Consider the following 27,218-nt stretch of genomic DNA (forward strand, 5'->3'; position numbering starts at 1 on the left):
CGATAAGTTGCAAAATAGCAATCATCAGACACTTTTTGTTTGCTGGGTTATAGAGCAGTTGTCAGAAATCGACAGATATCTACAATTATCGATTTTTAGTGGCCTTTGGCCATCGGGCCTCTTTCAATTTTAGTTTGTTGATTTTCTGGTCTGGTTCAGGCTGTAAACAATACGGAATTTGGCCAACAGTTCTTGGGAAATGGCTACGTCAACGGGAGCAACTGCTGGCGACATGTTATATGGTACAACTCTTTCCGCCGAATCAATGGTAAACTTCCTCGCCAATAATTTCTAGCTTTCTAAATTATTGTATCATAATTTTGCATACAGAAAGTCATTGCCGAATCAATTGGTGTGGGGTCATTGCCAGATGATGCTGCTAAAGAACTGGCTGAAGATGTCTCCTTCAAGATAAAACGCATTGTCCAAGACGCTGCAAAATTTATGCACCACTCCAAAAGGGAAAAACTTATACTGAGTGACATTGATCACGCCTTGAAAGTGCGAAATATAGAGCCACAATATGGATTTACAGCTAATGATTTTATACCCTTCCGGTTTGCCTCGGGCGGTGGCAGAGAGTTACATTTCATTGAAGAGAAAGAAATGGATTTGACAGAAATAGTGCAGGGTAATGTGGCAAAGGTGCCTTTGGATATTACACTAAGAACTCATTGGTTGGCGGTTGATGGCATACAGCCCACAATTCCTGAGAATCCTCCGCCCTTGTCTAAGGATCATCAAGCCTTAGATTCGGTAAATCCTGTGATAAAACTTGAACAGGGCGTAACTAAGGATACCGCCGGCAAACCGGCAACGGGTAAAATTCATAAACTTAAAAATGTGGAAACAGTGCATGTCAAACAATTGGCCACTCACGAGTTGTCGGTGGAACAGCAATTGTATTATAAGGAAATCACCGAGGCTTGTGTAGGTTCTGATGAGCCCAGACGGGCAGAAGCTTTACAATCACTTTCTTCTGATCCTGGTTTGCACGAGATGTTGCCTCGCATGTGTACTTTCATAGCAGAGGGTGTTAAGGTGAATGTGGTGCAGAATAATTTGGCTTTACTGATTTATTTGATGCGTATGGTTAAAGCACTACTAGACAATCCCTCATTGTATCTGGAGAAATATGTAAGTGATAAGTTTTGTTTGGAAAATATGTAGTTAATGTTAATGTGTGGAGTTTTCTTTGCTTTACAGCTCCATGAACTGATTCCTTCGGTTACGACTTGTATTGTCTCCAAACAATTATGTATGCGCCCTGAGATGGATAATCATTGGGCTTTGCGTGACTTTGCTTCACGTTTAATGGCTCAGATTTGCAAAACATTTAACACTTCCACCAATAATTTGCAGACTCGAGTTACTAGAATCTTTAGCAAGGCTTTGCAAAATGATAAAACCCATCTCTCCTCCTTGTATGGCTCCATAGCAGGCCTTTCAGAGTTGGGCGGAGAAGTTATAAAAGTTTTCATAATTCCTCGTCTTAAGTTTGTCTCCGAGAGATTAGAGACGCATTTATTAGGGTCGGCTCAAAGTAACACTGATAAGACAGCTGCGGGTCATATCAGAGCCATGTTGCAAAAGGTATGTCCACCAATATTGAAGCAAATACGAGGGCCTCCAGATTTTGCAGAGGAATATAAGTAAGTGTAGACAAAATGTGCGTTAGAAAACAAAGAATTAATGACAAACAGTACATATTTAATTTCAAATTTATTGTTGAAATTTTTTAACTTTTTTAATATGTTTGGTTTTTTTCAGAAATGATTTTGGCTTTCTTGGCCCATCTTTATGTCAGGCTGTGGTTAAAGCTCGCAACACTCCCTCATCTTCTGTCACTATAACGGGCTCGAATGCCATATCCAGTGGTACCATAACATCGGCTGCACAAACTGCAACAACTATTGGACGTCCACAAGTAACCCAAATAACACCACAAAGGCAGCCGTAAGTTGTTAACAAATTTTCCAACATTCCATTAAGAAAGGGCGGGAAGTCTTCCCTCATATCAAAAAATGCCGTCCGATTTAAGTTTTGCATAAATGACTAGGGACCTCTTTTTTTACCTGAGTCCTAACGGGATGTTCAGCAGCACTGACCCACAAATTGTTGAAATTTTATTTCATAGAAAAATTTTTTGGTAAAATTTAGATACATTTTTTTAATAGAAAAAAATTTCTGGACATTTCACAAAACTTCGTAAAATTTATTTTTTTTATTCATTTGTTTTTTTTTTTTTTGATTATTTTTTATCTATTTATTTTTTTTAGTAAGGTAAGGATAGTTGAGGTTGCAAAGAGGGTGCGAACATTAATCTGGCCATGTCACTATGGCCATAATCCTAAGCCAGTAATCGGCTTGTTGTGCGCAGTAAAAAAATAAAAAGTAAGATCGAAAAAGAACATTTTGAGTTAGGAATTCCGTGCTGCTTAGAAAATGCTCAATTGTTTCCCAAATCAATCTCTTAAGTTGGCTTATGTCTGTTATTGTGTCCCCACCTAAGTACCGGTGTCTTTTAGCCACGAAAGCCGGGTAATGACATAGGAAATGCTTCAGCGTCTCATCATCTTCCTCACATGCCCTACACATGCTATCGCTTGCCGCACCCATTTTGCATAAGTGAGCTCGTAGTCCTATGTGTCCCGTTATGATACCAAAAGCTTACTTACTTCCTTTCTGTAGACCCAGTGGACTACAGTCGAATTCAGGCCCCATTTCGAGCTTACGGCCCGTCTACATTGTGCGCAATATCTGTGAGCCTTCTCCGAACGCTCCTGAATATGACACTTCCAATTAAGTTTCCTATTGTTGTGTCCTTATCTCACAGTGAATAAGAGACAAACGACGTAAAAGTATATTAAAATATATTTGGTAAAGTATTTATAGGAAAGTTTTCAAAAAAAAAAAACACATAAAGTTCAGAAAAATGCATGAAATCTTAATTTGGTCCATAAAATTTAATGTTTGATGATTATTTCATGCAAATGTTGACAGTGACTGCGCCTCAAATTCTTTTTGTTGATGTCCGCTTAGTCCAATTTTGTCATACTCTTTCCAACATTCGGCCAGTATCTCACGAATAAATGCTGAAATATTGTCTTCCAATGCGTCAATTGAAGCTTGCTTGTCTGTATAGACATGAGCTTTAACATAGCCCCACAAAAAATAGTGTAAAGGCGTTAAGTCGCGTGAAATAAATGTTCACCGAACTCGCCTCTCCATTCCATTCCATTTTTACGCGTGCTGTGTTGCAGTGGCACCGTCTTGTTGAAACCAAATGTCATGCAAGCAAAGCATTTTGGGAAAAAAATCATCTCACGGTCACGCTCATCAATGACAGTTACGTTACGATTCGCATCATCTTTGAAGAAGTACGGTCCAATGATGGCATCAGCCCATAAACCGCACCGCAAACTGTGACTTTTCTGGATGCGTTATTGTTGTTGTTGTAGCAGTTTATTGTGTACTATCTTTCGTCTGCTTGATTCTGTTGAGTGTCAAGACCCAGGAACTCCGCGACTAAGATGGGGTGCGTCCACAGGGATCTGGGTCTGAGTCGAGTGGGTCTGGCCGGGCAGTTAAACAGGTGACGTGTATCGTGCGGTCCCTGGTAACAATCGGGACATACATCTTGCACGTCGGCATCAATCCTAGCTCAGTGGGAATTGAGGCGGCTGCATCTGCCGGAACGTAATTGAGCCAGAACCACTCTGGTTTGCCGGGGGAGGTCGATTTCTTCGGGTGCAATGGGTGGTGGTCGTTCTCCAAGGACTACATTCACCCGGTAGCCAATTAACGCGTCTGCTACCGTGTCTGCATGAATGTTGTTCAGACCCGCTTGATATGCTGCTTGATCTAGAGGTTCTCTCTTGTAGCGCTGGACCTCACGCTCTAGATCGTGTAGATCTACCTTAAGGCTTCTGGGCGGTGAGTATCTATCCACAAGATGATGATTTGGATGATTTCTGCGATAACAGCCCAAAAGGTATTGCTTAGACAGCATGTAGTTATGTCTTCGCACTGGTAGGATCTTTGTCTCCTGATGGAGGTGGTCCACATGAGAACTAAGGAGACAGCCCGTCGCAGTTCGGAGGGCGGCATTCTGACAGATCTGAATATTATTCCACTGCGTGTCACAAAGTTGACGTGACCACACTGGCGCTGCATAACTTACCACAGACCGGCCAATTGCTTTGTACGTGGTCAACAAGGTTTCTTTGTCTGCCAGCGAGTGACTTGAGGACCTTGTTTCTACTTTTGACTTTATTGCAGATTGCTGTGGCATGTGGGGAGAAAGTGTAAGAGCTGTCAAATGGGACGCCAAGTATTTTGGGACACTTGATGGTCGGAATCATTTCTCCATCGACCATCACAGTCAGCTCAGAATTCACCTCACGCGTATTTGTAGTGAACAGTGAGGCTGAAGATTTGGTGGCGGATATCTTCAGATTTCTTGCAGCGAAATATGAGGCAAGCTCGTTGAGGTAGACCTTCAACCTATCGCAGATGTTATCAATGGGTGGGGGGCCTGATGCCATGATCGTACAGTCGTCCGCATATGATACGATCTCTATGCCGTCTGGAGGAGGTGGGATGGAGGATAGGTAGAGGTTAAACAGAGCCGGAGATATCACCCCGCCTTGGGGAACTCCCTGTTTCACTCTACGGTGTTTTGACTTCTTATCCCTAAATTCCACAAATGACTGGCGGCCACACAGATAATTCGCGACCCAACGTTTCAGGCCTGGCTGGAGGGACGTGTTGGCGATGTCCTCAAATAATTTGGCATGGCTGACCGTGTCGAATGCCTTCGATAGGTCCAGTGCCACGAGGACCGTCCTGTCACATGGCCTGGGTTGATTGAAGCCACGGCAAATGTGTGTGGTGATGGCATGCAAAGCTGTTGTTGTGCTGTGCAGTCTCCGAAATCCGTGTTCTGGATGCGTTGCTAGCTCTTACAATTCTTCTGGCTGATCTTCATTCCAAAATTGACAATTCTGCTTATTTACGTAGCCATTGAGTCAAAAATGAGATTCGTCATAAAATGAAAGGAGCGTGAATAATAAGCGAATAGTTTGCAAGCGTTGTTCGTTTGTAAGACGATTCATTGTTGAATCATAGACCAAATTGAAGATGTTTGACAGTGGAACAAAACACGAAACGTGCGTGAGCTGTTTAAACAAGTGTTGCCAAAACGTTAGAATATGTAGCTAAAAAAGCACAAGCAAAAGTGTGTATTTGGATATGTAAGAGAGAGAGAATGGGAGTGGGTTGCCATCCATAATATCTCCCCTTTTAGGTGGTAAAATTACGAAGTCGATTTTTTTTCTTCTTTGGCGATTGGATCTTCTTCATGGCATTCCTTCGGTTACATTGCCAACGTCTGGAGTCGACAATGTAGTTGAAGACGATTCCTCGGCTATTGGTTGGGAAGTGTTTGTGCCGAAATCCAAGGAAGATGCTGGTTGTTGAGATACTGCATCAACGCCTACATTTATACTTCCGTTACTATGTCATGCGTCGAATCTTATATGTTGAGATTGCAGTCATCTAACCATGTGCTTATTTTATTTGGTGCATCGTGGCGAAAGCGTAATTGGGTTGCATTGGACTTCATTGATTCAAAATAGGGAAACGAGACAATCTCCCCTTCATAGTTTATATTGCCGATTCGGTTTTTTATGACTCCAGGCGCCCATAAATATTTATTGAGCTTAAACACTTTCGCGTATACCGTATCTCCCACTTAGAATTCTCGGAATCTTAGGTTGTGCTCATGTCATGCAAATGCAAATTTTGCCCATGAACATTCCACTAAGCAACAGGGGCAAACTTCTCACATATCAACGAGTGCAGTCCGATTCAAGTTTAAGCTCAATGATAAGGGGCCTCCTTTTTAAAGCCGAGTCCGAACGGCGTGCCGCATTGCGACACCTCTTTGGAGAGAAGTTTTACATGGCATAGTACCTCACAAATGTTGCCAGCATTAGGAGGGGAAACCACCGCTGAAAATTTTTTTCTGATGGTCTCGCAAGGATTCGAACCCAGGCGTTCAGCGTCATAGGCGGACATGCTAACCTCTGCGCTACGGTGATCTCATGACATGCATTGGGTATAAACTGCAGTATAGATCAGACCTATAACGCTATATGGTGTTGTGGTCACGTGGACGGCGCTTCAAAAGCCCACCTACTGCTCAATACTTAACCGTATCTAAAGGATGGTTTGCTTGTACATCAGAGCCGCACTGAGGACGACACCATCTGACGCACTGAATGTAATGCTACAACTTATGCCTCTGGACATTGTGGCTAGACAAATTGCAACGACCACTCTGTATCCTTGATACAATATCCGATGTTCCAGGAAATGTGGATTACACCCTACCTGAGCCGCTTTTTGATGAAAAAAAGAGTGCTGTACCACTATTCCTGATAGAACCGATTGGAACTACTATTATATCCCTGGTAACAGAAGTTACATAAACTTCTATACGGATGGTTCCAAACTAAACGAACAGGTGGGCTTTGGGGTGTACTCTAAAGATCTAGAACTGGTTATAACGAAATGGTTACCCAACAACTGCTGTGTGCATCAAGCGGAGATCCTTAATGGAAGTGGTGGAATGTCTAAGATATAATGTCATTACGACGATTGGCATTAATATCTTCTCAGACAGCCAGGCAGCCATTAAATACCTGGAGAACGTATTTCTGAACACAAAAACCGCCCTCGACTGCCGCAGATCTCTCAACGAGATGGCTGAACAATTCAAAATTCCCCTGTTCTGGGTGCCGGGCCACAGAGATATCCCAGGAAATTGTAAAACGTGACCTGGAACTACCCTACACATTTCAGAGATACTGGAATCTGTGGGAATGCCTCTAGCGACATGTAAGCTAAGTTTTCAGGACCAGGCCCGAAGGACAACGTATGATAGATGGTCGCAAAGAGGGGGCTGTGAGCATTCCAAAACTAAGTGGCCCAATTTAGATTTGAAGAGGTCTACCGCTTTGCTTTCATTGGCTAGAACAGACGTCTCAGTCATTGTGTCCGTCATGACAGGTCACTGTCTAATCGGAAAACATGCTGACAGGCTGAAGATTGCCAGCATTGACTTGCTGTGAGGACATCGAAGAAGAAGAGACTATGGCACACCTTATGTGTGTGTGTGTCCCGCACTGGAAGTCAAAAGGATTCCCACTTTAAGTTCCATTTCTTTGAGAACCTCTCTGATTTAGCAGATATGAGCATTCGCAAGTTTTTGGGCTTTTTAAAGCAATCTGGATGGTTCAACGATAGGAACTAGAAGGCATCTTCCTTCTTCTGTTACTATGGTATCACAATGGACGAAAACGTCTAAGTGAGTTTTCGTCCATTGTGATACCATGTTGTTGTTGTTGTTGTTGTAGCAGTTTATTGTGTACTATCTTTCGTCTGCTTGATTCTGTTGAGTGTCAAGACCCAGGAACTCCGCGACTAAGATGGGGTGCGTCCACAGGGATCTGGGTCTGAGTCGAGTGGGTCTGGCCGGGCAGTTAAACAGATGACGTGTATCGTGCGGTCCCTGGTTACAGTCGGGACATACATCTTGCACGTCGGCATCAATCCTAGCTCTGTGGGAATTGAGGCGGCTGCATCTGCCGGAACGTAATTGAGCCAGAATCACTCTGGTTTGCCGGGGGAGGTCGATTTCTTCGGGTGCAATGGGTGGCGGTCGTTCTCCAAGGACTACATTCACTCGGTAGCCAGTTAACGCGTGTGCTACCGTGTCTGCATGAATGTTGTTCAGACCCGCTTGATATGCCGCTTGATCTAGAGGTTCTCTCTTGTAGCGCTGGACCTCACGCTCTAGATCATGTAGATCTACCTTAAGGCTTCTGGGCGGTGGGTATCTATCCACAAGATGATGATTTGGATGATTTCTGCGATAACAGCCCAAAAGGTATTGCTTAGACAGCATGTAGTTATGTCTTCGCACTGGTAGGATCTTTGTCTCCTGGTGGAGGTGGTCCACATGAGAACTAAGGAGGCAGCCCGTCGCAGTTCGGAGGGCGGCATTCTGACAGATCTGAATATTATTCCACTGCGTGTCACAAAGCTGACGTGACCACACGTCATAGTAACAGAAGAAGGAAGATGCCTTCTAGTTCCTATCGTTCCTATCTAAGTGAGCAATCCCATGGCAGCCGGTTGTATGTACCGGATTGACCCGATGAATTCCTTCATCGGCAAGGGCTGCCGCCTCAGTGTACCACACGCTGCTACTACTACAACAACAACGTCTAAGTGAGTCTGATGGCAGACTGCCGCTTATACCTAACCTAACCTAGGTTGTGATGAAGATTAATTTGACTGGATGATATATTCCCAATGGAATGCGGTTTCAAGAGTAAGTCCATGTCTATTCTTATTTTCCTCCTCAAAAAAAGTTCAGATGGAGACTTGTTGAACGATGCGTTATTATTCCCCAAATTGCAAATTTCATTTACTTTGTTTGCAGAAGTTTAATTTTTTTGAAGTAAAGGTGAGGGGAAATGGCTCTGTGCATATGTGTTGAATTCCACGTTCACTGCAAAGTGCATCAAATATTTGTGAAGTAAATTGCTTGGCATTATGACTCACCAAACGGCCATCCAAAATGCGAGAAGAAATCGCTTAGGCAAACAATTAATGCATTTGATGTTTTTGAATCAAGAGGAAACACTTGCGGCTATTTCGAATAGGCATCCACAATCAAAGGAAATGTACTCTGATCTACAGATCCGGCCAAGCAATGTGTAACCGTTGCATAGGGCGTTGGGCTAACGTCCATAACTACATTGTCTTCGGTGGAGCCTTTGCTGTTAAAGCGCATCTGTTACATTTCTGGACTAATTCTTCCACATCTCTATCTATGTTTGGCCAATAAACATAGCTTCTGGCAAGACATTTTGTAGTTGTTTAAGAACCCGTTGACCAAGTTTCTTTGTTACAATAATTCGATCCAAATATAGTAAACAATTATCAATGACGCAAAGGCCATATTTGCGGATAAAATATGTATTTGTCATCTTCTGTTTTGGATTTTGGCCATGATGTCCTAAGATATTTGGCAATTTTTGTCAACAAATGATCTCGTGGTACGATCGACCTCATTGGCCGAAACGTGCAAAGCTTCGATGTCTTTTTGAACTATATATTTTACCTCCGCTTCTAATTGGGCACAAGCAATAGCAACATCTTCGTCTGGCTTGCGGTCCTTACTTATTAGTCTTGACAAAATATCAGCCCATACAAAGTTGACTGTTGGCACGTATGACGACATACGACATCACCTTTGCACTCGACTTTCCGTGGGTATTCACTTTTTACTTGGAAATATTGCCAGCAAAGGCTTGTGGTCTGTTTCCAATTTAAACTGACGACCATAAAGCATTTTTTGAAACCTTTGGACTGCAAATACAAGGGCGAGACCTTTTTTTCAATTTGAGAGTATTTGCCCTCTGCGGGTAATAATGAACGTGAAATGTGGTGCACTGCCTTCTCTGATCCATCCGGGTATTGATGACATATATATATATGCTCCAATACCCATTGCTGAGGCATCTGCAACAACTAAATTTGAAATAGACTCTTGACCATCTTCAGATCACCGCCATGCATTGTCGTGCTTCAAAAGTTCATCCAAAGGGGCTCTTAAGGGTCGCATCTTTTTTATAAATCTACCATAATAATTCACTGTGCCGGTGCAGGCATATTTAAAATGGTTGAATTATTCCTGGATCTAGTCTCATTTGCTTTCGCTTTATATCCAAGGTGTACGTACCTGCGGGAGAAAAAACTACATTAATCAACGTTCACTGTAAGATTATAGCTTGCAAATCCTCCAATGAATTTGTAGCCACTATGACATCATCTAAGTATGGATATGCATATGTATTAATGCCATTCTGGAATGCGCCAGGAGCTGATTTCACCCTAAGAGCCAGTCTGTTGAACGTATAGAGATTCTTATGTGTATTTATGGCGAGGATCTCTTGTGTCGGTGAGTCAACTTCCAATTGCATGTATGCGTCGGTTGAGTCAAAACGTGTAAAAACTGAAATTGACAAACATAGCTGTATTTTATTTTAGTACTACATAGTGCAGTGCAATGAAATTTGTATGACAATGACATCTATCCAGGACAACGAAGTTCTGGATAAATGACCAGTCTTCCTTCTGAGATATGGTTTCCATATGTCAATTCTACCGTATTTGGGATGGAATTTAAAGGGACATGAGACACTAAGTCTATGTTGCCACTCTCACGGGATCTAGATTTTCAAATGTTGATGCCTGCATCTCTGTAATATTTCCATAAAGCAAAATAAGCCTTAGAGTTGTTAATTTCCAGTATCGTGTCTATTAACGGTTGGTGTATGCCAAGATTTTGAAGTTTTTTTTTAATAGGAAAAGTCTTGTGTTGATGTTTATATTCGGGCAATTGAAAGTGATGTGGTCCATAGTTTGGACGTCTCCACAATCGCATCTGTCAGAGCTGGTTATGTTAATTCTGTGGATATGATGTCTGATCTGGTTGTGACCGAACCTAAGTCTTATCGTTGTTGTCACGACACTTCAGGGCATTCTAACATTTCGAAACCAAGGAAGGCAGTTAACTTTAGGAGAAAACGAGTAGAATCCTCTACCATATATGCTTGTATTCCATTTTCCTTGCCAAGATGTAACAGCGGAGGATTTATCGTGTTGTCTCAAATCAGATGGGCATACATTTGGGTAGCAGTCAGTTGGGTTGTGATTAGTGGCAATAAGGTCCACATACTCATTACCATCGATGCCGCAGTGGCTAGGCACCCATAGAAAGTGTACGGTAAATGCCTCCCTAGACATTTGGTACACCTCATTCTTTATCTTATAAATAGAGGGATGGGTATTTTTGGTGTTCTGGGATTCAATGGCCTTAAGGACTGATTTACTGTCAGTGATGAGGATATATTGGGTTGCCGAAAAAGTAATTGTCGGTAATATATTAGTAATATAGTCGGCGTTGACAAATTTTTTCAACGGCTTGTGACTCTGTAATTGCATTCTTTCTGCTGTCAGTTATCAGCTGTTACTTTTAGCTTGCTTTAGAAAAAAAGTGCGCGAAATTTTGTTTACATTTGTTTGTTTGGCGTCAATTTTAATATGGGTACCACATGTATTGAAAGAAATTCATTTAACAAACCGCAATGAATTCGAACCGTTTTTAAATTGAATCATAACCGGAGATGAAAAATGGATTGTTTACAACAACGTTAGTCGAAAACGAACATGGTCCAAGCATGGTGAACCAGCTCAAACCACTTCAAAGGCTGATATCCACCAAAAGAAGGTTATGCTGTCTGTTTGGTGGGTGTGTCTGTAGGGTGTGGTAAATTTTGAGCTGCTTCCAAGGAACCAAACGATTAATTCGGATGTTTACTGTCAACAATTGGACAAATTGAATACTGCCATCAAGGAGAAGCGACCAGAATTGGTCAATCGCAAAGGTGTCATATTCCACCAGGACAACGCTAGACCGCACACATCTTTGGTCACTCGCCAAAAACTGAGTGAGCTTGGCTGGGAACTTTTAATGCATCCACCATATAGCCCTGACCTTGCACCATCAGACTACCATTTATTTCGATCTTTGCAGAACTCCTTAAATGGTAAAACTTTTGGCAATGATGAGGCTATAAAATCGCACTTGGTTCAGTTTTTTGCAGATAAAGGCCAGAAGTTCTATGAGCGTGGAATACTAAATTTGCCATGGCAATTGGCAATTATATATTTGATTAAAGTTTTATTAAAAATGCATTTAATTTTTTTTAAAAAAATCCGCAATTACTTTTTGGGCAACCCAATATTTCCCGGGATCACAGGTTCTGATAAGCATTAAGGCTTCTGGTATTGCATACGCCTCCGAAGAGAAAAAAGAAGAGTAGTTATCTAAGGTGAAGGATGCTTCGACGTCATCCACAAGGCACAGCTGGTATTGTCTGGATTTTTTTGAACCTGGTATAATCGGGAAATTTAGTCTGCATAGTGACATTGTACATATCAACAATGTCTAATGTCGACAAGCGATTTTTTGCAGATGTCTAGAAATGTAAGGTTGAGGAGTAACAGGCTAGTTTGAAGTGGATATTCGTATTGATTAGGTCGGTGTAGTTTAATGAGATTATTTTCTGTTATTTTTCCGTCATACAGTTGGAAAAATGTGTTCATTATATTTTTGAATAAATTTATTAGCTGGATTCCTGCAATCGGTAATAATGTTAATATAACTACTGGCTAGAAACTTAAATCTCTCTGGTAAAGGCATAACATTGGCCTCTACTTCCAGGGACTGTGTATTATTGCTCCCAGAGCGATTCCAAGTGCTCGAAATTGGATCCTTTGTATGTTGAGGAATTTGCTCAGAGGACAATCAAATAGAAGATGCGCCATATATTCAATTTTTGGCCTTATCATGCCCATATATAGGCGAATGAGTTGCTGCGGATTGCCTCCCCAGGACACCCCACATAGCGATCGGTTGATGTTCATGAAATGCAAAGTAGATTTATGTATATGATCAATGTGTGGTGCAAGGCTAAGTTTAGAGTCCACAAGGAACCCTAAGAAGTTGAAGCTATTGATAGATTCAATACGCATGCCATTAATATGTAAATCAATCGGAGATTGTATGGAGCATCGGCTGGAAGGGGTTGAAGATCATGCATTTTGATTTTTGTGGGGAGAGATCCAATTGTAATTCTTCAAGTCTGCCAATCAGACAATTCGGTGCATTCTGGATTCTCCTTTTAACAACATTCATATCTGTTTCTGCGCAAAAAATGGCAAGGTAATCTGCGTAGTCTACATGCTCCACATCCAAGGCCTTGAATATATCACTGATGTACACATTAAAGCTTAACGGGCTCAAGATGGAGCCCGGCGGAGTTCCAGTAAAAAATCTTCGCATTTCGAGTTGTTCGGAGTCAATGATGAGCTCTTTAAAATGAAATAGGCGATGTAATATTGAGCAGATTTGATCACTTATGCCGAGCTGCTTATATTTTTCTATCAAGATGTCAATGTTTAAGTTGACGAAGGCGTTTTGAAGTCGAGAAAGGTTGCCACTTATGTTCCCTTTTTGCCAGCTGAGCTGCTGACCATAAGCAGATGACATGGTCCCTAATCTGTTTTTGCGGAATCAAGACTGGACATTATCTAATCTGTTGTTAGATTCAAGTTGGTGGTCAATTTTGCGAAATATCATACGCTCAAATATCTTACGCCAGCATAAAGTTACAGCAATAGAACGATAGGAGTGCGGATCATCAACGGGTTTGCCTTTTTTGTGTATGGGACATGCTTTATATGGAATGCAAGAGTTTGGAATATCTCCCGAGCGCCATATGTGATTGTACAAAGATAAAAGTTCATTTCCTACCTCGTCGTTGAAGTCCTTCATGTGGCCATGACGAATGCCGTCAAAACCTGCACCTGTATCCTTGGAGGTCTCTATAGCTGCTTTAAAAAAAGAAGTCATTATCACTTGGAGCAGGAATCGCGGGAGGAGGTATGGTACTGGGGCCGATTGGTCCAGAAAGTATGTCGTAAAATTTCTCTACGCAAGTTTCTGGCATAGCTTTGTGATTATTAAGCGTGTATCTGCCTCTGAACTTTCTAACAGCATTCCAAAGCTCTGTTGGGGTAATGTCAGCGCTTATATCTTCACACATTCCTTTTGACAGATTGTAGTTTTTCATTGTTGTCTCTATTAGGCAATTTTTTAAAACGCGCAAGTGTCCTAATTAATTTAGCTTTTACTTTTTTACATCTTAAGTTCCACCATTTGTTATTATTTGCTGTAAAAATATTGAGATACATGTTCGAATTTTGTTGGTGTGTGAATATTGGTCATCATCAAATATTTCAGCTAAACCATCATTAAGACGGTCTTATTTTTTGTATTTTGGTACTCCATAGGTGGTTTTGCGACATGTTGCGCGTATGCTAAAATCCATGACTATTGCACAGTGATCAGAAGCAAAGCATTCATTCAAAGTATATCAAGTAGTAATCAGAGCAAGTGCGAGGCTACAAATTGATAGGTCCAATGCGGAGGGTATCGTGCTACCGAAATATGTCAGTGAACCGTCATTCAGAAGTACAAGGTCTCTGTCTTCTATAAACTGAAGCGTATCTTTTCCTCGGGTATCAGTATCGATGCAACCCTATATCTGATGATGACAGTTGAAGTCGCCACACATAATAATAAGATCCGCTATGTAAAAGGTCACGTTAGATGGAATATAAACAGATATGATTACAATTGGGCCGATTTCGCTGTTTATACAACAGGCGATTACTTCTATATTCCGGATTACTGCCACCATAGGTAATCCGGTATTTCCTTAAAATGTCATAGCTAGCAATTGAGAAATCATTTGAGTTATTCAGGAACGTCTCCGATATGCAAGCAATGTCTATCCCTCAATCTTTCAGAAATTGAGACAATTGCGGTTTTTTATTTCTTATGCTTCTTAAATTGATTTGTAGAATCTTCATGGCTTCAAAAAGATGTAAGGGTGTATTGATGCCACTATCGGAGGTAATAGATAACTGATTAGAATTCTGAGTTTCGGTGAGGTCAGTTGTAGTTGTAATTGGTTGAGAATTATCGTTGTTAATGGAGTAGTTAGATACTGGATTAATCTGGGCGCCTTCAGTAGGTGTGGAGTTGCAAAGTGAGTTTACATCGAACTCGACTTGATTTGCAATTGACTCCGTAACATTGGTAGATGTATCTGAGCTCGTTTGAGTTTCGGGTATGTTAGTATCTGCTGACGTGCCCTCAGCACTAGGAGCTATATTTGGTATTCTCGTAAGCTTTCTTTTCGTACTGGCTTTGGAATTTGCTTTAAACTTCGGACGTTTCGTATTTACCTTTGGGAATTCTTACTGCGAAAAGTTGAAAACGTCTGGAGAAATGGGTTGCTTCGTAACTTCGGACATTTCCATGATCTTTGAGGCTTTTTCCTCACCATCCTTCTTGGCCTTTTGCCTAATTCCTTCTCGAATTTCACAATTAATACATTTGGGAATTAATGAAAAAAAATGCCGGTATGATCGTTGCCGCAACGTGGGCATAGTTCGTGCGATCGGCTACAGACTCCGTACCCTCAACACTTCTTGTATTGAAGAATCCGCTCAATGAACGGTTTCACCGGAAAATAAACCGTGTTCAAAATTACGTGGGATGGTAATCTGTCACCACAGAAAGACAACATTACTGCGGCATATCAAGCGGGTCTGAACAACATTCATGCAGACACGGTAGCAGACGCGTTAATTGGCTACCGGGTGAATGTAGTCCTTGGAGAACGACCGCCACCCATTGCACCCGAAGAAATCGACCTCCCCCGGCAAACCAGAGTGGTTCTGGCTCAATTACGTTCCGGCAGATGCAGCCGCCTCAATTCCCACAGAGCTAGGATTGATGCCGACGTGCAAGATGTATGTCCCGATTGTAACCAGGGACCGCACGATACACGTCACCTGTTTAACTGCCCGGCCAGACCCACTCGACTCAGACCCAGATCCCTGTGGACGCATCCCATCTTAGTCGCGGAGTTCCTGGGTTTTGACACTCAACAGAATCAAGCAGACGAAAGATAGTACACAATAAACTGCTACAACAACAACAACATTACTGCCTCTGAATTGATCCTCCTACCTTCACAGGAAGGGTCGGGTCTGGTGAAGCGTTTGACCTCAGTTATATCGATGTTCTCAGCAATCGGCCCATACTCGGCCTTATGCCTGATAATTATATTCTCGAATAGGAATTTCTCTGTAAATTCCTCATCAGCTGGTATCTGTACCAGAAATTAGAAATTAGCAGAAATTAGAGCAGTGGTTCTAAAAACGCTGTTCTAAAAAAAAAAACGCTTCTAAAAACGCGAAGGTCCTCATTAGCAGCAATACTATTGATGGTGTCACGAACATTACAAGTGATTTTCATCTTACGATTCGTGACAAAGTGAGTCTCCAAATTCGCATACTTATAGTGTAGATCATTAGCAATTCTCATAATAGGGATACCTCTGCCTTTTTGGAATGCCTGTAAAAGTGCGACTTATTCTCGCCTGTAGCTATTATATCTCCTTATCCGTCCTCTAAGGCAATTTCATCGACTTCAAGCCAAACCATCTTCACTTATTCGGTCTCAATAAAAAAAGAAAAAGAGTTCGTTCTTCCGAAACAAAATCGCACGTGTTCTCCTTTCAAAAGATCAAACTGTTCTCATATATAAATGACCAGTGCAAGCTTATGTGAACATCTGTTGTCAGGATTGCCATGATATATTTTTCACAAATAAGTTTGGCCACTTGCAGAAATAACTTTATTGTGAATGGTAAAATAAATTAAAAACCAATTATTTATACAATTGTGTGCACAAATCTTAATAAATTGCTATGCCCACACATGTTTCACAAATTTTAGTTATAAATTCTACAAATATTGGTTGCCCAAGAAGTAATTGCGGATTTTTCATATAGTCGGCGTTGACAAATTTTTTTCACAGCTTGTGACTCTGTAATTGCATTCTTTCTTCTGTCACTTATCAGCTGTTACTTTTAGCTTGCTTTAGAAAAAAAGTGTAAAAAAAGTATATTTGATTAAAGTTCATTCTAAGTTTTATTAAAAATGCATTTACTTTCTTTTAAAAAATCCGCAATTACTTTTTGGGCAATCCAATACTTGCCCTTTTTTCTTCCTATTGTTTTGACAGGCTAGCAAATGGTTTTACCACTTCATGACAAACAAACAGACTTGCACTGGACACATTTTTAGCGTTTTATTTTTGTCCCTCGGGGCTTATCTATCCAGTATTCAAATAAAACACATCCGGCAAAGGCATGGGATATGTATGTGCTTCCATGCAGTCGTTGAGTCCAGAACTTTTCCATTTGCTCGTTTAACGACCACAATTGGTGCGGCCCATTTTGAATAGCTTATCGGTGGGATGATGTTTCCCTTTTCTAACTGTTGCAGCTACTGGTCTTTTTGGTTTAAACACAGGTTTTACGTTGTCTTTGAGCTTCAAGTTGATTTGAAAAGAAACACAGTGACCTGGTTCGCTTTTGAAAATGGTATGAAAATTCTGATGTTGTTGCATATATAGTCAATGGGATAACTCCAAATGCCGAGCAAGTCCATCACATCTGTTCCCATTACGTTAAGGTTGTTGTTGTTGTAGCAGTTTGTTGTATTCTATCTTTCGTCTGCTTGATTCTGTTGAGTGTCTAGATCCAGGAACTTTGAGACAAAGATGGGGTGCGTCCAGAGTGATCTGGGTCTGAGTCGAGTGGGCCTGGCTTGCCAGTTAAACAGGTAACGTGTGTCGTGTGGTCCCTGGTCACAATCAGGGCATACATCTTGCACGTCTGCATCAATCCATGCTCTGTAGGAATTGTGGTGGCCGCATCTGTCGGATCGTAGTTGAGCCAGAACTACTCTGGCTTGGCGATCGTGCTCCAAAGACGACATTCACCCGGTAGCTATTTACCGCATCTGCATGAATGTTGTCTAGACACGCATGATATGCCGCTTGATCTAGAGGTTCTCTTTTGTAGCGCTAAACTTCACTCTCTTAATCATGTAGATCTACCTTAAGATTTCTGGGCGGTGGATACCTTTCCACAAGATGACGATTTGGATGGTCTCTGCGATATGTCTTCGCACTGGTAGGATCTTTGTCTCCTGATGGAGGTGGTCAAAATGAGAACTCAGGAGACAGCCCCTCGCAGCTCGAAGGGGGGCTTTCTGTCAGATCTGAATATTATTCCACTGCGTGTCACAGAGCTGACGAGACCACACTGGCGCTGCATAACTTACCACAGACCGGCCAATTGCTTTGTACGTGGTCAACAACATTTCTTTGTATGTACCCCAAGTGATGCCGGCAAGTGACTTGAGGACCTTGTTTCTACTTTTGACTTTATCGCAAATTGCTGTGGCATGTGGGAAGAATGTGTAAGAGTTGTCAAATGTGCCGCCAAGTATTTTGGGACAGTTGATGGTCGGAATCATTTCTCCATCGACCATTACAGTCAGCTCGACAATCACCTCACGCGTATTTGTAGTGAAAAATGTGTCTGAAGAATTTCTTGCATTGAAATATGTGGCAAGTTCGTTGAGGTATACGTTCAACCTTTCGCAGTTGGCAACAATGGGTTGGGGGCCTGATGCCATGATCGTACAAACGTCCGCATATGATACGTTCTCTATGCCATCTGGAGGAGGTGGAATGGAGAATAGGTAGAGGTTAAACAGTGCCGGAGATATCATCCCGCCTTGGGGAACGCCCTGGTTCACTCTACGGTGCTTCGACTTGATGTCCGATCTGTGTGGCGTTCATTGCTTGCACGAGAAGCTTCGGTTTATGGTAATACTATTGAGGGGGTGAGGGCGTTGTGTTGATAACCTTGAACAATATCCTTCTATATGGCCTGTGACACCGCATTGTTTACATAGATGATTCGTGTAATTACAATTATTTGCGAAATGCATCTCCACTCATTGCCAACATGGTCGCCTTGGGCGTTTGTTTGTATGTTCCGTATAGACTCAAAAATAACTGAACCGGTTATCTTTAAATTTTCAAAGATTGTGTAGGTTGATCTGGAAGGAAACCGGCTATATAATTTTTTGATATCGGGAGGGGGGCGGACCATCCTTACCCCATAAGTACAACCCAAAAATAAAAGAAAGGTATTCAAGAGTAGAGTACGAATTTCATAATAAAAGTTGGGCCCCAGCCCCAAAACCCCTTAAAATAGGTTTATTTGACGATCATGACAATATGGGACTCAACTGAACTGTATTCGGAAGTAGATTACGAATATGGTCAGAAAGTAGGAATAGGCTTTAAAATTTGTTGATTTGTTGTTACCCCAAAAACACCACCCAAAATCAAAAGTGGACCGAAAAGGACAATATGGGTATCAAATGAAAAATATCATAGATTAGATAACGTATATGACATACAAATTCATGTCGAAGTATAGGGGGTCACTCCACCCCCACAAAATCGCCAAAATGGGCACATTAGTCAATCACGGATATATGGGCAATCCCATGGCAGCCGGTTGTATGTACCGGATTTTCCTGATGAATTCCTTCATCGGCATGGGCTGCCGCCTCAGTGTACCACACACAGCTACTACAACAACAACGGATATATGGGACTCGATTTGTTTGTTCCGTATAGACTGAAAAACGGCAGAACCGATTTTCTTGAAATTTTCGCATATTGTGTAGGTTGGTCTGGAAGGAAACATAGGCTATATAATTTTTCGATATCGGACGGCAGACGGACCCTCCCCCTTATGCAAAAAACACAACCCAATATCAAAAGTGTACCGATCGGGACAATATAGGTATCAAATGAAAGTTATTGGAGAGTAGTATTAGGTAGTAGATTACAAATATGGCATAAAACATTAGGTCCAAGTAATGGGAGGTCGCCCACCCCCAAATACCACCCAATGGGCATATTAGCCGACGATGGCTATATGGGACTCAAATGAAAGGTATTTAGGGGTAGATCACGAATATGACATTTACGGACGGATCCTCCCCCTTATGCCAAAAACACAACCCAATATCAAAAGTGTACCGATCGGGACAATGTAGGTATCAAATGAAAGGTATTGGAGAGTAGAATACGAATATGGTATTTAAATATGGGTCCAAGTACCCGGCGGGCTCCCCCAACCCCAAAACTCCTCTAAACAGATATATTCGAAGTTCATGTCAATATGTGACTCAAATGAAAAGTATTAGGCAGTAGATTACAAATATGGCATAAAACATTAGGTCCAAGTAATAGGAGGTCGCCCACCCCCAAATACCATCAAATGGGCATATTAGCCGACCATGGTTATATGGGACTCATATGAAAGGTATTTAGGGGTAGATAACGAATATGACATTTAAATTTGCGTTCAAGTCTAGGTGGCGCTTTTCCTCCTAAAGATACGTCAAATGGGTTATTTGACCTATTGTGACAATATGGGGCTCAAATGAATGGTATTTGATAGTAGAAAACGAATTTGATATCCAATTATGGAGCCGAGTGTTTTTGGGGTACGGTCTATATCAATATGGGGCTCAAATTAAGGGGATTTGGAAGTGCAGCACGAATTTGATATTCATTTGAGTCGAAATGTCTGAGGTGTCATCTCTACCCTAAAAAGCACTTCTCATTACCTAATTTTTAAAAATACCAGTAACCGAGGAGGGGCAAACTTCTCACACATCAATGAGTGCTTTCCGATTCAAGTTTAAACTTAATGATAAGGGACCTTTTTTCATAGCCAAGTCCGAACGGCGTCCAGATAGCAGATCTAATTGGATCTAATTAGATCCAACTTTATCTTATCCCAGATATATTTAGACTTGACAATATAATTTTTTATACCCATCACCATAGTCTTTCCATTTGCAACACATCGAAATATCAATTTCCGACCCTACAAAGTATATATATTTCGGATCGTCGTAAATTTCTAAGACCATTTAACAATGTCCGTCTGTCTGTCTATCAATACATCTGTCTGTCCGTCTGTTGTCATCACTCTACAGCCTTCAAAAATTGAGATATTGAGCTAAAATTTGCCGCAAATTCGTCTTTTTGATGTACGCTGGTTAAATTCTTGAACGGGCCAAATCGGAACATATTTGGATATAGTTGCTATATAGACCGATCTGCCGATAAAAGTTCTAATGCCCATAAATGCTTTATTTTTCATCCGATTTTGCTCAAATTTGAATAGGTGAGTTGTTTTAAGCCTCCCGACATCGGACCTAAATATGGTTTAGATCGAACTACATTTAGATATAGTTGCCATATAGCACGATCTCCCGATAAAGGGTCTGAAGCCCATAAAAGCTCAATTTTTTGTTCGATTTCGCTGTAATTTGAAACTGTGAGTGGCTTTATATCTCCCAACATCAAGCCTGAATATGGTACTTATTAGACCACTCAATGTCCGTGCCGAATTTGGTCCACATCGGACCATATCGATATATCTGCTATGGGGGCATAAATTATGCATTTTTCACCGGATTATTACGAAAGGTGGTTTAAATATATACCCGAGGTGGTGGGTATCCAAAGTTCGGCCCGACCGAACTTAACGCCTTTTTACTTGTTGCATATTGTAAACAGTTTATTCAGGTACTGAAAAGCGATTCCTTTCCCCCGAAAATAGATTTTTTTTGCGATTGTGCTTTTAAAATCTAGATCTCGCGGAATTTTTAGCAAAGTGTAGTGGGCATAGTTGTCGAAAATTTCAGGTTCCAATTTCCTCAAAATTAACCTCACTTTTTTGGCATCATTGAGTTTGTCGGCATCTTCGCCGAATAAAAGCTCATATCGGGAAAACCAAGCTTCAAAAGTTTGGTTTGATTCTGGGTTATATGTAAACTCTTTGACTTTTTCGGCATCATTGAGTTTGTCGGCATCTTCGCCGAATAAAACCTCATATCGGGAAAACCAAGCTTCAAAAGTTTGGTTTGATTCTGGGTTATATGTAAACTTTTTGACGTTTTTAGAGATCATATCCATTACTGCGTCTGAGCTTGTTGTTGGGCCGTCTGAGGAATCTGATGGTGGTGGTACAACATAGGAGCCTATAGAAAGAGCCACCAATTACTTTTCCAATTTTGTTGTTGCTCCATTTGTTGCTTTTGTTGTTGGCGAATTTTTCAATGCCTCCGCCGCCTCCATTTTTTATAACACGTGTGGTTTCAAGTAAGTGGATAACGTTAGAATATGCACCCAGCTAAAAAAAATTTTCCGATTTCGGTCCGACAATCGGATGAATCATCCGATATCGGATCCGATGTCTTACCGACATCGTAACCAAAACCGAGAGAAGTGGTTATTATGTTGTCGGAACGACACAGCTGAGGGAAATCTGATAAATTTACCGCCATATCGGTCCGATTTTTTGAAAAATTTCTCACAAAATGCGGACGTTTTTGCCGACGAATCGGTCCGATTTCGTACCGATTTCTTGACGAATGTCTTACAACTGATCAAACAAAATAAAAATTCCAAGGTAACAGTTATTCTAAAGCAAGCTAAAAGTAACAGCTGATAACTGACAGAAGAAAGAATGCAATTACAGAGTCACAAGCCGTTGAAAAAATTTGTCAACGCCGACTATATTACTACTATATTGCCGACAATTACTTTTTGGGCAACCCAATACATTCGACACACGTGGTAACAAAATGTTGTTTGCAAAAATAAAAATAAAGCGAACAAAACATTCCTCCGACACGCCGTACAGAAATCATTACGATTTCGTTTCTAAATGTTGGAACAGAAACAAATAAAATCCCTTAGACTTGTCGAACCGATTTCTTTCCGGATTTGGTAAGAATTGTCGTATGTTTCGTCCGACTATGTGTAGACATGTCTAGGGATCCGGTCCACCTGGTATTGGTCTAAGGATTGGATCAATGTGTCGGTCTGCACATTGTTAAACGCCCCCTCGATGTCAATGCTAACCGCCAATGTGTACGTCTTAGCATCGAAATAAGACGTACACATTGGCGTGGTCATCCAGGGATTTTATTGGAGTGATTTTCTTTCGAGAAGAGGACAACTATCTTCCTAAGACCCCACTATTGCAGTCCTTTATTTGGCCCAGAACGAGGTTCCCTCCACGAAATGCTGGTATATAAATCCCTTGATACCCTGAACTCCACAGCATTAGTCCACTCCTTTTGGGCGTAAGTGAAACGCACAAAATATAAAACCAGACTAAATAACTAAGTTTGGTTTATTGAATGTTCAAGTGAAGTAAACGATATTCTTACAATAACAACAATTCGATAATTGAAGAATAGGGAGTAATAATAAATACAGGGTGTCTCGTAGATATTTAACAGTATCCTGCCAAAATACACACTCTGTACTGTACTGTACTCTACTGTTCAGCCATCACTAAAAATATTAGTGAGGTTATAAAAATTTAGAAATTATTGAAATTTGTACAATTTTCAATGAATAAATCAAAGCAAGTAAAAGCGTTCTAAGTTCGGCCGGGCCGATATTCTGGGTTCTATCTCCGCATCTGCTACGGTGTCTGCACACCAACCACTGTGATACGCGTTTCGTCATTTGGCTTTATAATGACTCATCGGCCATATTAGGTATGGAGGCTTCAAGGGCTGTATATATTGGTAATTCGTACTTATATCGAATGAAAGCACGACACTAACACAAGTTCGACACCTTTCACACTAGCTGTACTTTTCCACCGCATGTATTTTCTTAGTACTGATAGACTTTCTATACTAAGTAGGCCAGTTATTCCATTGCGTACACATGTAATTTTTGTGCATCTTTTGGAAGTTTTATTGATGGCTTCGAACGCTAGACAACGGCAACGGCTCTCGCTGTTGCTGCCTTTGCCCCTGTTCCAATACCCGCCGGGCTCAAATTAATAGCCGATTTCGCTGAAATTTGGAACAGTGAGTGGTATTAGTAGCTTCCCTGTATATGTAGCTGCCATATAGACCGATCTCTTGATCAACCTTACCCGATTTGAGTTTGTTTCTCTTTCGAGACGAGCTCAATGATCGAAGATTTTTCTTTGCAAATGGAAAAGGAAAGCCAGAGATCGCAACACACGCACTAACCACTTTGGGATGCGTTTCGTAATTTGGTTTAGAATTACTCATCAGCCTTATTAGGTGTGATGGCTTCAAGGGCCGTACGTACGGCTCTCGCTGTTGCTCCGTGTGTCCAGGTTCGAATACGCGATTTGGTCTAGATCCAAAAAAATCGTTGGGTTGACGGTATGGTGGAACTTATTGCGTTTTCACTTGTTAGTATTTGCTTTCGTGTTACCACATTGACCCCACCACTGTGGTACAGGGTATTATAACTTTGTGCATTTGTTGGCAACACTAAGAAGAGGAAGAGCTAGACCCATCGGTTTAGAATCACTTCCTGATTCGATTTGGCTATGTCCGTTTGTCCGTCCGTCTGTTCATGTATTCTTGTGATGAAGTTACGGGCCGCATTTATTGTCCGATTGTCATGAAATTCGGCACAAGTATCTTTTTTGGCCCAAGGACGAACGCTATTGATTTTGAACAAAATCGGTACGGATTTAGATATAGCTTTCCTCCGATGTGACCTTTTAAGCTGTAGAAGCCACAATTTTGGTCCAAACCGTGCAAAATTCGGCGCAAAGTATTTTATTTGACGTTCCAATATGATCAGGCGTTAAATCGGATCAGATTTAAATATAGCTCCCATATATATCTTTTATCCGATGTGGCCTTTTAAGTCTTTAGTACCCACAACTTTTCGTCCGATCCTTACAAAATTTAGCACGAGATGTTTCGTGTGACGTCTTAATATGTGTGCAAAATTTCATCAAAATTGGATCAGCTTTAAATATAGCTCCCATATATTGGGTTGCCCAAAAAGTAATTGCGGATTTTTCATATAGTCGGCGTTGACAAATTTTTTCACAGCTTGTGACTCTGTAATTGCATTCTTTCTTCTGTCAGTTATCAGCTGTTACTTTTAGCTTGCTTTAGAAAAAAAGTGTAAAAAAAGAATATTTGATTAAAGTTCATTCTAAGTTTTATTAAAAATGCATTTACTTTCTTTTAAAAAATCCGCAATTACTTTTTGGGCAACCCAATATATCTTTCATCCGATTTGACCTATTAAGGGTGTAGAAGCCACAATTTTGGTCCAATCTTTACCAAATTCGACACGAAGTGCTTTTTTGAAGTCCCAATATATGTGCAATATTTCATCAGATTCGGATCAGATTTAGATATAGCTCCCATATATATCTTTCATCCGATATGGTCTTTTATGGCTGCAGTAGCCACAATTTTGGTCCGATCCTTAACATGAGATGTTTTATTTTACGTTTCAATACCTGTGGATGAGATTTAGATATAGCTTCCATATATATCTTTTACATGACACGGCTTTAAAGGCTGTAGTCTGATCTTTACGAAATTTTGCAAGAGATGTTATATTCAACGTTCCAATACGATTGCAAAATTTCATTAAAATGGGGTCAGATAAAGATATTGGATAAAATGTCATATTAGCTGATCTTTCAGCTAATATGTTGTTGGTCTAGATTTAGATTTATATAGGATATATCTTTCATCCGATATGGCCCTTTAAGTATGTAGTAGCGACCATTTAAGTATTATCGAAAAAAAATCTTACAAGATTCTATTTAGTTTTTCAATAGATATGCAAAATTAAAGTCTGACTAGATTTCAACATAGGTTTCATATATTGAAAGTAGTATGTATGGTGACTTGGTGGTATTGGGTATTATATAGACTTTTGCCTTTCCTTACTGGTTTTTTATTGCCTCAGCACCATCAAATAATAGGCTTGTAATCTGCAATAATTAGAAGAAATAAGTTACCCTTTCCCAATTCCTTTCATACACAAACAACAAACTAATCATGGGCTTCTTGATTTAACCATAGAAATATTGATTGGGCAACAACCCAGAGTGAATGGGGAAAGATTAATGAGTAATTATCCTTAAATCATTGAACTTGACCTCGTTGTGATTTTCTGCTTATAGCCACTGACCTCAGCCACATTAGATAGATATGTAGATAGAGTAGGTAGTTGGGATAATTTAATTAATGGTCTTGTTTTGGCTTTGTTTTATTTTACAGAAGTCCTGTCATCACCACCATCCCACAGTTGCGAGGCATACAACAGACCCAAATACAACAGCAGCCACAGACACCACAGCCACAAAAGTTTGTTATAATGCAAACAACTACCCCACAACAATCGTCGCCCCAATCTGTGCTCCTAACGAGCAATTCAGCTCTTAATGGTAGTGGCGGCAGCAGCATTATTGGCGGTTCAACTATGGCTACGACAGGCACGGGTGCAGTTGGGGGCAATGGTTCTAATACTCCCAGCTCTAGTAATCTTTATAGCAGTGTAGGCAGCACCGTTGTCATAGGCAGCAGTAATGTTGGTACTAATGTCCTGAATCGCAGTGAAAGGGTAAGAGTTTGGGTGTGTGTGTGTGTGTTTTTTTTGTTGCTTTGTCTCGCTACTCGCCTTTGCGCACAGACTGCTTCCAATTTATGATTTCCGTTGCCAAATATATTGGACCAGAAAAATGAATTTGCTTCAATCTTTGTTTGTTTATTTTTTTGTGTCTCCTTCTTTTCGTTCATTTCAGACATCTGTTGATTCAAATTCCATTATAATCGAAACGGAAGAAATCCGACCACCACCGGAACTGGATGATCTGTCACATTTGGAATGAGACAAGCGAACGAGCGATACCATGTGTCATCTTGTCATCATTGTTACTTGGACCGTTCACTCTAAACTTTACCATGCTGCAGGGCAATTTGGAATCACAATAAACAAATGAAAGCTGAAATAAAGAACTTTTTGTAGTCTTCATAAAATGCATATTTTGAAGTAGGCAATGAAGAATCCTTTGTGTGTATGAAATAAAATGTTGAGTAGTTAACTTGGCACGCAAAAACAACGCATGTGCTGTAAGTGAGTAAATATCGATTTTCCCTCAGTTCGTCGCCATTACCTTAACCTAATGCAAACTCCATTTAGCAAACACTTCTGTTGGACCGAGAGCAATAGTAAAAGAAAGAGAGAAAGAGAGAGAGAGCGAGTGTGTGTGTGTGTATAAAGGGAAGGAATCCCATATAAAAGTTTTGGAAATTTTTAAAGCATCGTTTATATGTAGAAATTTACAAAGTTTGGATTATTCGCATATTTTAGAGCATTTTTCAAGTCCAATTGGGACCTTGAAAACTTTATTTATTGCTTTAAATGTTGGATGTTGGAAGTCATAAAAGAAGTGACAATTCACAATTTCACCCAAATCGCATTTGATTTGCGTCTTTCTCAAGATGTCAATTCGAGAGATCGGTTTATATGGACACTATGTTGGATATGAAACCAACAACGTTGCAAGTCATAACAAAGGCCATCGTACAATATTTCAACCAAATCGGATAAGAATTATGGCCTCTGGTAGCCCAAGAAATTCAAATTGGAATATCGGCTTATATAGGTGCCACATCCATATCTTAGGTAGTGGACCGATTCAAACCATATTTGGTAGGGTTGTTGA

General features: G+C 40.8%; 1 protein-coding gene across 1 annotated transcript; it reads left to right on the forward strand.

Moving 5' to 3' along the window:
* The first annotated feature begins 78 nt into the window (after positions 1 to 78).
* On the forward strand, positions 79 to 26,635 carry LOC106086279 (transcription initiation factor TFIID subunit 6). Its single transcript, XM_013250884.2, has 6 exons — positions 79 to 268; positions 331 to 1,137; positions 1,207 to 1,652; positions 1,771 to 1,956; positions 25,771 to 26,113; positions 26,295 to 26,635. Exons 1-6 carry the CDS (start codon positions 200 to 202, stop codon positions 26,379 to 26,381), a joined length of 1,938 nt encoding a protein of 645 aa, XP_013106338.2. The 5' UTR covers positions 79 to 199; the 3' UTR covers positions 26,382 to 26,635.
* The last annotated feature ends 583 nt before the right edge of the window (positions 26,636 to 27,218 follow it).

This window comes from Stomoxys calcitrans, chromosome 1, assembly GCF_963082655.1.
Source record: "Stomoxys calcitrans chromosome 1, idStoCalc2.1, whole genome shotgun sequence".
In the NCBI taxonomy this organism is placed as follows: domain Eukaryota; kingdom Metazoa; phylum Arthropoda; class Insecta; order Diptera; family Muscidae; genus Stomoxys; species Stomoxys calcitrans.